At 38.0% G+C, this 14,642-nt stretch overlaps 1 protein-coding gene across 1 annotated transcript in view; it reads right to left on the bottom strand.

Annotated features, from left to right (window-relative positions):
- The window catches only part of LOC150110251 (uncharacterized), a 653,148-nt gene that overhangs the window by 509,066 nt on the left and 129,440 nt on the right, over positions 1-14,642 (bottom strand). Inside the window, exon 4 of the mRNA XM_090398596.1 lies at positions 12,330-12,471. Coding sequence (XP_090254722.1) covers positions 12,330-12,471 — 142 coding nt within the window. The remainder of the gene's footprint in view (positions 1-12,329; positions 12,472-14,642) is intronic.

Genomic DNA, 14,642 nt, shown 5'->3' with positions numbered 1-14,642 from the left:
TACCAACTAGCGAAATGTAGAAATAAAGCAGCTAAGGACATCTTACATGTGAGGCAGATCAAAGATGCTGAAGGAAGAGTATTATGGAGGGATGTGGACATAAGAAACAGATGGAAAATATACTTTGAGGGACTTCTGAATGAGGAAAATGCAAGGACTCACAGAGGAGATGGGCAGCCTTCTGAGGGGATGGTGCAGAACATCAGTAGAATTGAAGTGACGGAGGCCATGAAGAGGATGAGGAATGGAAAAGCGGTGGGCCCTGACAGAATTCCAGTGGAGGCATGGAAGGCACTGGGGGAAGAGGGAATTGACCTGCTGTGGGACCTGTTCATGAAAGTTTGCCAACAGGAAAATATACCCGAGGAATGGAGGGAGAGTACTCTTGTTCCCATCTACAAGGGTAAAGGGGATGCACAAGACTGTAAAAATTACAGAGGAATAAAGTTGATGTCCCACACAATGAAGATCCTAGAAAGGGTTCTTGGTGGTAGATTGAGGGAGGAGGTGGAGATTGCAAAGGAACAATTTGGCTTCATGCCTGGCAGATCAACAACAGATGCTATCTTTGGGTTACGACAGATGATGGAAAAATATCGAGAGAAACAAAGGGAGCTACATCTGGTATTTATTGATCTGGAGAAAGCATACGATAGAGTGCCAAGGCAAGAAGTCTGGAGGTGTCTGAGGGAGAAGAAGGTGCCGGAGAAATATGTCAGGTTGGTGCAGGAAATGTACAGAAATGTGAAGACGAGTGTTTGGACCTGTTTGGGACAGACAGAAAGTTTTCAAGTAACAGTTGGCTTGCATCAAGGGTCAGCATTAAGTCCGTTTCTGTTTAATATTGTGATGGAGGTGGTAACAGAGGAGGTGAGAGAAGATGCACCTTGGACAATCTTGTATGCAGATGACATCTTGCTGTGTGTAGATTCAAGAGAAGAAGCGGAAACTAAACTGGAAAGATGGAGAAAAGTACGGAAGAGAGAGGTATGAGACTGAGCAGAAGTAAGACAGAGTATATGTGTTGCGCAGTGGGCGGTGGCCAGGAGACAGACCTGGAGCTGGAAGGAAATGTCATCAGGAAGGTGAGAGACTTTAGATACTTAGGTTCGACAGTGGAAGAAGATGGAGGAGGTGAGAAGGAAGTGGGATGCAGGATACAAGCAGGTTGGAGGAACTGGAGGGAGATGGCTGGAGTGTTATGTGATAAGAGGGTGCCAATCAATCTGAAAGGCAAAATTTATAGGACAGTAGTGAGGCCAGCTATGACATATGCTATAGAAACTGTGGCCCTGAGGAAAAATAACATTAGCAGGATGGAAGTAGCAGAGATGAGAATGCTTAGGTGGATGTGCGGTGTGACCAGAAAGGATCATCTGAGAAATGACTATGTCAGGGGAACAGTGAAAGTTACGAACTTAGGAGCGAAAATACAGGAGGCAAGGTTGAGATGGTTTGGTCATGTGATGAGGAGGGAGGACGAATATGTGGGAAGAAGGGTCATGCAGATGGATGTGCAAGGAAGGCGGAAGCGTGGGCGGCCAAAGAAGAGATGGAGGGAGCTGGTAGAAGAGGACTTGAAGATGAAGAACTTGGATGTGGTGACAGCCCAAGACAGGAAGGTGTGGAGGAGACTCATAATAAACAGTGACCCCACTTAAGTGGGAGAAGCTGCAGAAGAAGAAGAAGAAGAAGAATCTGCTACTACATTTTACTGAGTTGATTACTCTTCTCCCCCATTCCTTATTGAGAACCACTGTGACTCCATCTTTTGCTGTCTCATCACCTGAATAAATGATTCTGTAATCACCACTCCAAAAGTCTCCAATTCCATTCCATCTCATTTCACTAATTCCCAATATGGTAATTTTTAATCTTTCGATTTCTCTCTTCAAATTTTCCAATTTGTAGGAGGGATCTCACATTCCACGTCCCAATGAATGTACAAGGATTTCACTGGTTTATGACCTGAGAAGTCCCATTGCCTCTTCCCCTGCCAAACACAAGTATTGAGCCATTGTGCACTTTACTATCTTTTAGAATGTCCATCCATACTGCTATCTTACTAGGGAAAAATAGAACAAGGTGGTATTCCCTTGCTTTCCTTGTCCAGCAATAGCCTTCTAGAGAGGCTCATGTGCCGTTTCTCATGTCACTTATGGTGATCTTCCACTGATCAGGATGAAAGTTGCTGCTGCCCCCAACTTCCAGCAGGCTGTAACTTATTGAATGGTGGTTACATCTCGCCACATCACATCCCCATCAGTGGAAATGTGTGGCTTTTTATAGAGATAACCATGCCACTGTCTATCTCACCACTTCCTGTTGGTAGATACCGTCCCATTGTCCACGACTGCTTATTCACAGCTAACCTCTGTATCCAGAGGCCATTCCCCTATCTGCAACCTGGGGAAGCGCTTGGTAGCATGGGACCCATGCCCCAAGCATCAGTGTGTGTGTGTGTGTGTGTGTGTGTAGAAACAAGCAAATCAAATGAAAGGGAATACAAGGTACATACAGCAGTCGGTGGTTTATCAATTAAAAACTGTTGCCGCATGCTAGAAATTAATATTAATAAATAATATTATTAAAATTATTTTAATTGCTTTTTAATTGCAGTTTTTAATTGGCAGACCACCAACTGCTGTATGTGTCTTGTACTCCCGTTCCTTTGATTTGCTTGTTTCTATACAAGCAAATTTTCAGTATGAAATATCTTACTTTCATTTCATTAAAGTTAATTACTGTGATTATCATTTAATTTATTGCTTATAGTCATGCCACAGGTACCTTTAAAGATTGGATTGAATAAATTGAGTGAATTGGCACGGAAATGGGGATGCAAGTTCAATGTTACAAAATGTAAGGTTTTAAAATTGTTTCTACACACTGATGATGTACTGTTATTTTCAGTATGAAATATCTGTACTTTCATTTCATTAAAGTTAATTACTGTGGTTATCATTTAATTTATTGTTTATAGTCATACCACAGATACCTTTAAAGATTAGATTGAATAAATTGAGTGAATTGGCATGGAAATGGGGATGTGAGTTCAATGTTGCAAAATGCAAGGTTTTAAGTTTTGAGAAATAAAGATGGGATGTATTGTTGCAGGTGGAGGAAATAGGAGATCTTGGGGTGATAGTGGATAAGAATCTGAAATTTAGGGGACACATTGCCAAAATTGTGAGGACAATACAAAGAATTCTGGGAATGATGCGGAGGATACTGACTTGTATAAGTAAGCAGATGCTTGTTCCATTGTAAATAAGGCTTTGATTAGACAACACATGGACTTTGGGCACAGATTTGGTCACCTGGTTTACAAAAGGATGAAGACATGCTGGAAAGGGTCAACCTACTAAGGTAGTTTCTGATCTCTGGAATGTCGAATATGAGGAAAGGTTGAGAAGATGCAATTTACAGTCTAGTAGAAAAGAGGAAGAGAGGTGATATGATATAGACGTACAAGTTATTAAGGTGTTGTTATAGGATCAATGCTGGAGAGGTTCTACAGAAAATAGTGGGAGATCAGCAGAGAACCAGAGGTCATCCCTGGAAGCTGTATAAGGAGGGTGTGTGAGTAGGGGAGCGAGAAGCAGGTTTTTTTCATGCAGAGTTGTGAATGACTGAAATGCCTTGCCTGAGAGTGTGGTGTCTGCAGAGAATTTGAATGTGTTTAATGTATGATAAGCTGTGTGTATATGACAGTGTAGATGAGTCTTTGACTCCATGAGGTCCTGGAATAATAATAATAATAATAATAATCTTATCCATCCATTGCTGAATTCTCATTTTCCCCAACTTTTCCAGTACTTTTACCACCACTGCTGAGATACTGACTGGTCTAATAATTTGCCACCAACTTAGATTCTCAGTTGTTCAAATGATTTGTTTTGCCATCCTTCTCTCTTGGGACTTTGCCAGAGCTAAAATTTAAACAACTAGTCAAAGGCACCACTAGTTCCCCTGCACATTCTCTTAAAATGTGAGTCAATATCCCATCCAATCCCACAGCTGTTTTTGCATTCAGATTCTGTAATACGAGCAGGGCCACACCTAGGAATTTTGCCACCCTGTGCAGTAGCATATTTTGTCGCCCCTTCCTCCTTATTTTTCATATAGTTTATGCCAATTTGGCTACCCCTTGCAAATGTATGTCTTGCACGGTCGGTAGAGCCGGCCCTGAATATAGTATACTAATTACATCCAATTCATCAACCTCTCTTCACACATCAGTCCCTGTCACCTCTGTTGTAACAATATCTTCACTTTGATATATCCTTGCAAAATGATCACTCATTGGCTCAACAATTTCATTCTACCTCCATTACCTCTCTACCATCTGCACTCATAAAAGTTATTCTTCCTCCTACTTGCTACATAACAAAAAAAACTCTTTGGGATTTCCTTTAGCCTGTTCGGCCGATCTCTTCTCATAATCTGATTTTGCCTTCCTTACTATGTAGGTCAACTTTCTTGCCTGACCTGTTCAGGAGTTAACTGGTAACCTTTCTCCTTATATACCTATCACCACATGATCACTTTCCTCCACAGCATTTTCTTAATTTGCAACTCAATCTTAATAATGCTAATCATCCATCTAACTCTTACCCAATTTATTCTCCTGACCTTGGGTATACAGTGTGATATTGCTTCCTCAAGATACCTCTTGACTATCCACCATGCACTGTGAACATCCTTCCCTTGAGGATCTTTATGAGATGGTATGCTTCAAGCTGCCTCCTAAGTACTTGAAATTCCACATACACCCCCTTCTTAACTGGAATTTTGCTACCTCCCAAGTCAAGACCATATATCACTTTCCTCAAATGGAGGCAATGTAGCCACCTCAGTCATAGGCAAGCTTTCTGTTCCTATAACCAGATCCAACACTGTCTTATCCCGAGTCCCTTCCATCACATTCTGCTTCAAGTAATTATCTCTCAGTAAGTGTATAGTAAGTAAGTGTATTTATTCCATTTCCTTCATGTCATGTTATCTTACCTCCTTGCAATTTATGTCTCTGAAGTTGAAGCTCTCCCATAATAATTACTTGACTTGCACACAGTAGCAGCTCATCCATAAAGGCTGCAGGGCTGCAATGAATGCAGCTCCAGGGTTGAGTATACTAGCGAGTAGTATTGGCTAGCATACGCAATGCTGGGACTGCTTTCAATGCAGCCCTGCAGCACTATGGACAAGCCGCCACTGCTTGCATTAATTGTACTAATCTGTTGATGCATGTCTTCCACATCATCCCTGGCTTATTGCAGCAACCAATTTTATATTTTGTACTAAATGGCTTGATCTCACATCAGACTGACTTAAAAGAAGTCATCTGCCGACTGACTCCTATTCTTCTTGTCCACAATTCTGCTATTATCGGCAGTACCCCACTCCCTGTCCTGTTTGCGCTATCCTCCTTCATCATCATCAAATTCCTGCCATGTACTCTCAAGGGATGTACAGGATATGATAGTACTACATGAAAAAAATTACATCATTACTAACTTCCTATCTACAATTTTCCTCCAAATCAGTCTGTTACTTGTCAAGACTCCAACATTATCAGATCTTATATTTCTATTGTCTAAGGCACTTTGTACCGTATCAATCCACCTATGTTTTGGTTTTCCTCTGGGTCGTTTTGCTGCCAACCTGGCAGAGAACACTTGTTTTGCTAATCTTTCTTCACCCATTCTGTTTAAGTGGCCATAGCACCTGAGATTAGCTCTGCTAATGCATTCCTGAATGCTGACAATGTCAAGTTCTTTCCTAATATCCTCATTTTTAATATGATATTGCTATTGATGCCATCTGTTCATGCCTATAATCTTTCTCAGGACTCTCATATCTGCAGTCTCTAGTCTTTGGTCAAGTGTTTTACTTCTGACCCAGCTCTCAGATCCATAAGTTAAAACTGGTTTGAACACCGTCTTGTATACAGCTAATTTAGTGTTCCGACTAATTTCACTCTTATTCCATATGAATTTATTCAATTGACTTCCTACCATACCAGCTTTGCTGATTCTGTTTTCTATTTCTATATTTAATTTACCATCTTCAGTAAAGATCATGACTAAGTAGCTGAAATGTTTCACTTGTTCCACAGGTTCTCCATTCACAAAACACAGTTGACATTTTCAATGATTCTGCCTATTTTCATTGTCTTTGTCTTTTTATTGCTGACCTTCATACCATATCTGTTACAGCAGTTATTCAATTTAGTCAGAGAATCTTGCAGACTTGTAGCAGATTTATTTAGAAGTATAACATCATCCACATAAAGCAAAGAGCTGACATTAACATCTCCAATTTTGATATCATGTTTAATACCACTTTCCTTCATAATGTGATCCATATAGATAATGAATAACAGAGGGGATAATGTACATCCTTGGCTCACACCAGATTTAACATTAAACCATCTTCCTGTACTTCCTTCAATTCTAACTGCTGACTTACAACTCAAATAAAGACTAAGTATTGCTTGATATAATGCCCCATTGACACCATATAACTGAAGCATATTGAATGGCTTCTCTCTTGGCATCTTGTCATATGCCTTTTCCAAATCGACAAAACTTAAATACAGATCTTTGTTATATTCCCATGCTTTCTCGACAATTTGTTGTAAAGTGAAGATCTGATCCTGACAGCCTCTATTTGGCCTGAATCCAGCTTGTTCTTCACCAAGCTTTCTTTTCTCCTTGAAAATACTAAATCTCTAACATTCTAACCCTGTAACTACATCATCTGCATTAGCCAAATTTCACCCATTTATAACTTTTGGTGAAGTTGCACTAACCAATGCCAAAAACTCCTCATACTTATTCCTGGTGCTTCTAGCATTAGTATGTAGAAACTGTAGCATCACCTTAGTCCACCCCTAATCCCCTTTACATCTGATTTGATTACCTCATTTGATATTGTTGGCTGAGAGACTAGATTCTGCATCTTTTTGTTCATTCACACACTCATTTGCTTCATGGGTGCTTTTGCATAAGCTCATCTGCATTCATCCTAATTTCTTTAGTTTTCCTGCCTTTGCACTTAAACATTCACAAATTGTGGGTGTTCAAAAAAGCACAGTCAGCAAGTCCCGAGTGGCTGTAGTGGTGGAACCAGATGTGGTCCTGATTTATCAGGATAATAATAATAATTAATTGCATGCCATAAACACAATCTATTTACTGTCCCCCTTATGGCAGTTAAACAAAAGAAATTACTTATCTCTACTCTCAAACCAGTGCAACACCTGAATACTCTCAAACTAACCAAGCTCTTCCTAATATATATTTCATAAACACAGCTAGCTCACAGTTACTTCTTACTACCTACATCTGATGACATTTTAGATGAAACAGCCAGCACCCATAATGTATGTTGCTGGCTTACTAATAACATTTTTTTTATCCCTTTTTAATTTATTTTCAGTTCTTTTCAATTTATTGTTTGCATATTCATCTTTTCAGCCTTGATTTTTTCATTATTGGCTTTTTTATTTACATTTTTCAACTATCTGAATGCATTTTTACACTCCGTTATTGGTATGTTATACTCACCACTTTTAGTTATTATTATTATTATTACATAAGACCTCCAGGGAGTCCAAAGGCTCATTGAGGGAGGACACCTACTCTACAACTCTCCATCTTCACCAACTGCAACTACCTTCATCATCTACACCAATGCGATCTACCACTGACCACCACAACTAGTATTTTCACAGACATTCACAAACATCCATGCCCATGGAGGGATTCAAACCCACAGCCTTTTGGCTGGAGAGCACATACACTCAGCCAACCAAGCCGGCAACTCTGATCAAGTCTTGAACCAAGTTATTTACCATCTTTACCTTCAAAAACTTTTCACACCAGTAAGCCAAATTAATATCTTAGAAATATATATACACATTTGCACAAGAATAATGTTTAATTTGCCAAATATTTCGGTCTGAATATTACAGACCATTTCAGTGGCTACATGGGAATAGTTTTAAAAAACAAAGTGGAATACGAACAGTTGATCATTCACACATAGAACGAGCTGCATGATGTAATATCGCTAAGTATTAGAAGAGTAAACATTTTTAAAGTCATAATTAAAGATATTAATTCAGAAATTCATATAATAATCTTAAATAACATTAGACTAATATAGGAAATTTACAAAAAAAAAAAAATTAATGTGTTATTCTGATTAAACTTTTCCAAATTCTTGATGTAGATATACAGTCATTACAATTCAAGTTAAAATGTTGAAGTAAGGCCTCCACACTTTCTTTAAATAAATGTCCAAATTTGTAGTGACATCTGTGTAGGAGGAGAGTCTTGGACCAAAGGATGTTGTGGCTTGTTTCTAATCCATGCTGAGCTAATCCAGATTTCTCAGGTTTGTTGTGTTGAATTGATGACTGATGCTCTTGAATTCTTTTTTCTATAGAATGTTCAGTTTGTCCAAAGTAGGAAAGATTACGATTACAAGGAACTTGATACACACCAGGTAGAGACAAGGTTGAGCGTTTATCTTTAGATGAAGGAAAACGGGTGGATAATTTGTTAATAGGTGTATAAGTGGCTGTTAAATCATATTTCTTCAGAATTTTTGAAATTGGTTCTGAAATCCTGGAAATGTAAGGAATTAGAACTCGACGTTTTGAATCTTTGCTGTTCTGTGTTGGATTGTAAGAATCGAAAAGATGTTGTGTACTCTTTTCAGAGAAGCCATTTAGTTTCATGTGATGTTTGATAGTCGAAAGTTCTTTCTGTAATAAATGAGAAGTTGAACAGTTAGTTTTGGCTCGTCGGATTAAACATTTTATGATTCCTTTTTTTTGACAAGGATGATGAGCAGATTCTTCGAGAATATAACGACCTGTGAAAGTTGGTTTTCTAAACTGTTGTTGTAAGAATACCAGAAGAACGGATGAGAAGGATGTCTAAAAAAGATAACTTGTTGTCTTTTTCAATCTCTATGGTAAACTTTATATGAGGATGAAAGGAATTGATACTGCTTAAAAAGGAAGGTAAGGAGTCTGTTGTGAGGCCATACAGCAAAGATGCTGTCTATATATCTAACCCAAAAGGATGGGTGACGGAATATAGATGAGAACAGGACTTCTTCTAGATGTTCTAAATAAAAGTTGGCAAGAGCAGGAGAGAGTGGACTTCCCATGGCTGTTCCCTCCACTTGGTTGTAAAATTTGTTTTGACATAATAAATATCCAGAGTGCATTATGAAATCAAATAACTTTATAATATCTTGTGGGAAGATGTCAGCAAGTAATTCTAAAGTCTCTTTGAGAGGTACATTCGTATATAAAGATTCTATATCAAAGATAACAATAAGATCTGTAGGTTGTAAAGTGATGTTTTTCAATTTATTTAAGAAATCAGAAGAGTTTTCAAAAAAAAGAGCGTGAGTTGCCAATGTGTGATTTCAATAATTTAAATAGATATTTGGCTATGCGATAAGTAGGAGAATCAATACAATCCACTTTGAGAGGTACGAATGTACCTCTCAAAGAGACTTTAGAATTACTTACTGACATCTTCCCACAAGACATTATAAAGTTATTTGATTTCATAATGCACTCTGGATATTTCTTCGGTCAAAACAAATTTTACAATCAAGTGGAGGGAACAGCCACGGGAAGTCCACTCTCTCTCCTGCTCTTGCCAACTTTTATTTAGAACATCTAGAAGAAGTCCTGTTCTCATCTATATTCCCTCACCCATCCTTTTGGGTTAGATATATAGACAACATCTTTGCTGTATGGCCTCACAACAGACTCCTTACCTTCCTTTTTAAGCAGTATCAATTCCTTTCATCCTCATATAAAGTTTACCATGGAGATTGAAAAAGACAACAAGTTATCTTTTTTAGACGTCCTTCTCATCCGTTCTTCTGGTATTCTTACAACAACAGTTTACAGAAAACCAACTTTCACAGGTTGTTATATTCTCAAAGAATCTGCTCATCATCCTTGTCAAAAAAAAGGAATCATAAAATGTTTAATCCGATGAGCCAAAACTAACTGTTCAACTTCTCATTTATTACAGAAAAAACTTTCGACTATCAAACATCACATGAAACTAAATAGCTTCTCCGAAAAGAGTACACAACATCTTTTCGGTTCTTACAATCCAACACAGAACAGCAAAGATTCAATATGTCGAGTTCCGATTCCTTACATTTCCGGGATTTCAGAACCAATTTCAAGAATTCTGAAGAAATATGATTTAACAGCCACTTATACACCTATTAACGAATTATCCACCCATTTTCCTTCATCTAAAGATAAATGCTCAATGTTGTCTCTACCTGGTGTGTATCAAGTTCCTTGTAATTGTAATCTTTCCTACTTTGGACAAACTGGACATTCTATAGAAAAAAGAATTCAAGAGCAACACAACAAACCTGAGAAATCTGGATTAGCTCAGTATGGATTAGAAACAAACCATTTTTTTTTTTTGTAAATTTCCTATATTAGTCTAATGTTATTTAAGATTATTATATGAATTTCTGAATTAATATCTTTAATTATGACTTTAAAAATGTTTACTCTTCTAATACTTAGCGATATTACATCACGAGACTCATTCTATGCATGAATGATCAATTGTTCGTATTCCACTTTGTTTTTTAAAACTATTCCTATGTAGCCAATGAAGATGGTCTGTAATATTTAGACCGAAATATTTGGCAAATTAAATATTATTCTTGTGCAAATGTGTATATATTTCTAATCATTATGTCACAAGTATTGTTAAAAAATCAAATTAATATCTTTTAATTAAAACTTTTTAATTTTATCATCTTTTGCCTAGTTGTTAAAAAAGGGACTGCTGCATTACCAAAACAGCTAAGCTTTTTTTTCACAACATTAAACAATTTTAGGAGTATCATGATTTTTCAGAAAGTTTTCAGAAAAAAAAACAAAAAAACATTAATTATGTATAATCCAGACACACTATTTGGAAAGAAGTCAAAAGACATCCCCATGAAAGGTGCATTGTGCCATGTAACAAGTCACGTGTTTGTAGCCAGTATAAATTGGAGAAATATTATGCTCACAAGTCAGTTGAACTGTGTCCAGGTGAAATGGCCGCAAGAAGGGAACTGGCAGAGTTTGAAAGAGGCATTGTGACAGAATGCCATGCTGTAGGCCTATCAATTTGGCAAATTGTTGACAAATTGGGCTATCCCAGGTCAACAATCAGTGATACCATACTGAGATGGAAACAAAGGTAGTCAACTGCAAATGCTGCCTGCAGTGGATTACTCACTGAACGTGACCAAAGGATAATATATAGAAACCATTACTCATTGGCAGACATATTGAATGGAGTTCTGGGCATCAACTGTAATGCCCAGATCTGTTCAAAATCTATTCAAAAACATCCAGATCCAAGGCTCACAGCATGGGTTTTTCATGGTAGGACAGCAATATGCAAGACCCACATTACCCGAACCACCATGCAGCATTATCTTCAGTGGTGCAACGAGATGGTACAGTGGGATTTGAAAGCTTGGAAAGCTGTGTTATGAAGTAACAAATTACACTATACCCTCTCCCGAGCAGATGGACAGCGTAGGTGTGGAAGATGCCCAGTTAATGTCTCATATCTGAGTGTTTAACCTCAGCTATGAAAGTTGGAAGTGGTAGTATAATGGTGTGTTCCTGTTTTTTCTTGTTTAACCTCAGACCTCTGTTTGTGGTGGCATGAGCACTGAACTCCAAAAGGTATCTGAACATTCTGGACAATGCAATGCTTCATACTTTGTGGCATTTCTACAGAACTGATCATTTCTCTTTCAACAAAAAAATGCACCATGTTACAAGGCCTGCTTGTGGTTTGTGGATATGAATGTCACCACACTTGACTGGCCTCCACAGAATCCTGATCTCAACCCTATTGAACATCTGTAGGATGAACTGGAGAATCCAGTGAGGTCAAGGGACTCACATCCCACAAAAGTTCAGGACTTCATTACATGTCTACAGGAAGAATGGTAAAATTTCCCATTGCTCATTATTGTACACTCATGGAAATTATTCCCCATAGGATTACTGCAGTCATCTAAGTGAAAGGAGGTCCTACATCTTATTAAGGTGGACACCATGGCTCTTTGTTCCTCAGACTATGGTGTCCTTTGACTTCTTTCCAAGAAGTGTATGTCTATGATTTACAAGGTTGAGAAATTATTTATTCCTTAAAATATTTTGCAAAAAAAAAAAAAAAAGATTCGTAATTACAATAATCTGGTAGCATTTGAAATTGTTCACATACCTTTTCATTTAAAATAAAACTCACCATAATTTGCTTGTGGCAGCTGTTTTTTAATTATGTGAACTGATGGATCTGAAGGTGAAGGTGGCAATGGTCTTCCACCCATAAAGTTCTTCAGATTTCCTAAATTATCAGGCCAGAATTCTTTTTTGGTAAATGGTGGAACCTGCCATGAAACATTTCAATCACTAAGTTTCTATAATAGATATTTTTAATGTACTTTGAAATATAATAATTCATTCTGAAATATTACAGTGTAATATTTCAGAATGATTATATGTATGAAATCAACATAATTCCTGCTACTGAAATAACAAGACAAAAATTGGTAAAATTCTTCTAATAACCATTACAAGATGTTATATTCAAGCAGTAATGATCAGGGTAAGGGAAGGAGTAACTATAATACTCCACACTACATGCAAGAATAATCTTCTTGAAAGGTAAGAAGTATCTCGCAGAGTGATGTAGCAAACATCAAGATGGGGAATTGAAAACAATGAAACTTATTGGTGCCTATGGTCTCATAGAAGGTTCTATTAAGGAAGAAGTGGAGGAATTTTTTAAATCATTAGAGAAGGCAGTTGACATGAAGAAAGTTAAAAATTAGAAATCTTAACAGGAGAGTGGGAAATTAATATAAGACCTTAAGAAATAAGATTATTATTATTAACATCTGACCTCCATGGAGTCAGAGACTCAGTGTGGGATGAACACACCATTGCACACAATGCTCATCCAACTGTGCCTTAAAATGATTCAGTGTGTCTACATTCACGACACACTCAGGCAATGCATCCCACTCACCAAACACTCTCAATGCAAAGACCTACTCCTCACTCCTCTTTATACAGTTTCCAGTGATGGCCTCTTGTCCTACACCTCCCCCCCTCTCATTCTATGAAGAATCTCATCCATGTCAACCTGATAACAACAACTCCTGACTAGCTTATATGTCTCAATCATATCTCCCCCCTCCCTCCTCCTATTCGTGAGAATCTACGACTTACATTTTCTCAATGTGCCCTCATACTTCACATTCCAAAGACCACTGACAACCTTTATGAATCTTCTCTGGACCCATTCCAACATATCTTCATCACCATGAAAACCTGGTGACCAAATCTGTGCACAATGATCCGTGTGAGACCTCATCAAGGCCTTATACAATGGCATGATAACCTTTTTTTTTTCCCTGAATGTCAGTCCTCTGCATCATTACCATTATCTTATTTGATGTCTTCACAACTTGTACATTGTGGCCCCAGAACTTCAGGTAATTGTCTACCCCCCTCTCACTTACTCTACCTACTTTAAAGCTTCCCCACAAAGTGTATACATCCCATCATTGATTACCAAATTTCAAAACCTTACACCTTGCAACATTGAACTGATAATTCCACTTACCTGCCCATTCATGCAATCTATTCAAGTCCTCCTGCAAGGCCATAGCATCTGCCTGACTCTGCATTGCTCTCTACCCAACTTTGCATCATGTGCAAACAGCTGTATATCACTATCACTATCACATATCCCAATATCATTAACATACAAATTGAACAACAATGGTCCCAAAACTAAATCCTATGGTACACCAGCAGTGACTCTCTAGGAGTTTTTCTTTACTTGATTTGCCAATTTCTGCTCATACTGCACTTTTGTTTTCCTTACTAACACCTTAAACACACTCAAATTCTTTGTAGACACCACACCCTCAGGCAAGACATTCCAATAATTCACAACTCTGAATGAAAAAAACCTGCTTCTCACTTCCCTGCTCACACCCTCCTTATACAACTTCCAGGGATGTCCTGTGGTTCTCCCCTGATCTCCCACTGTTTGCTGTAAAACTTCTCCAACATTGATCCTATAACAACCCTTTACTAACTTGTAGGTCTATCATATCACCCCTCTTTCTCCTATCCACTAGATTCTGTAAATTGTATCCTTCTCAACCTTTCCTCATACTCGATATGCTGGAGATCAGCAACTACCTTAGAAAGTCATCTCTGGACCCTTTGTAACACTTCAACCTTTTGAAACCAGGTAACCAAATCTGTGCACAGAAGTCTATGTGTGATCTAATCAAAGCCTTATACAATGGAACAAGAATCTCCTTACATCTACAAAGTTTTGTAGAAGTTTTTGAAGATGAGAAAAATGGTATGAAGGTGGTTGATAACGAAGATGGATGATAGATGGTATAAGAAAACCATCTGCATGAGAGGAAATGCTTATGTGTAAAATGCATGAGAGGAAATACTTATGTGTAAAAATGCATGCCAGGAACAAACTTATCACCAGAATAGGAACTCTGTAGGCTAACACTTCAAAAAT

This window comes from Typopeltis vanoorti, chromosome 1, assembly GCF_054136105.1.
Source record: "Typopeltis vanoorti isolate ZY-2024b chromosome 1, IOZ_Tvanoo_1.0, whole genome shotgun sequence".
Lineage (NCBI taxonomy): Eukaryota > Metazoa > Arthropoda > Arachnida > Uropygi > Thelyphonidae > Typopeltis > Typopeltis vanoorti.
The sequence above is the reverse complement of the archived record's forward strand: the minus strand, read 5'-3'. Positions and strand labels throughout refer to the sequence as shown.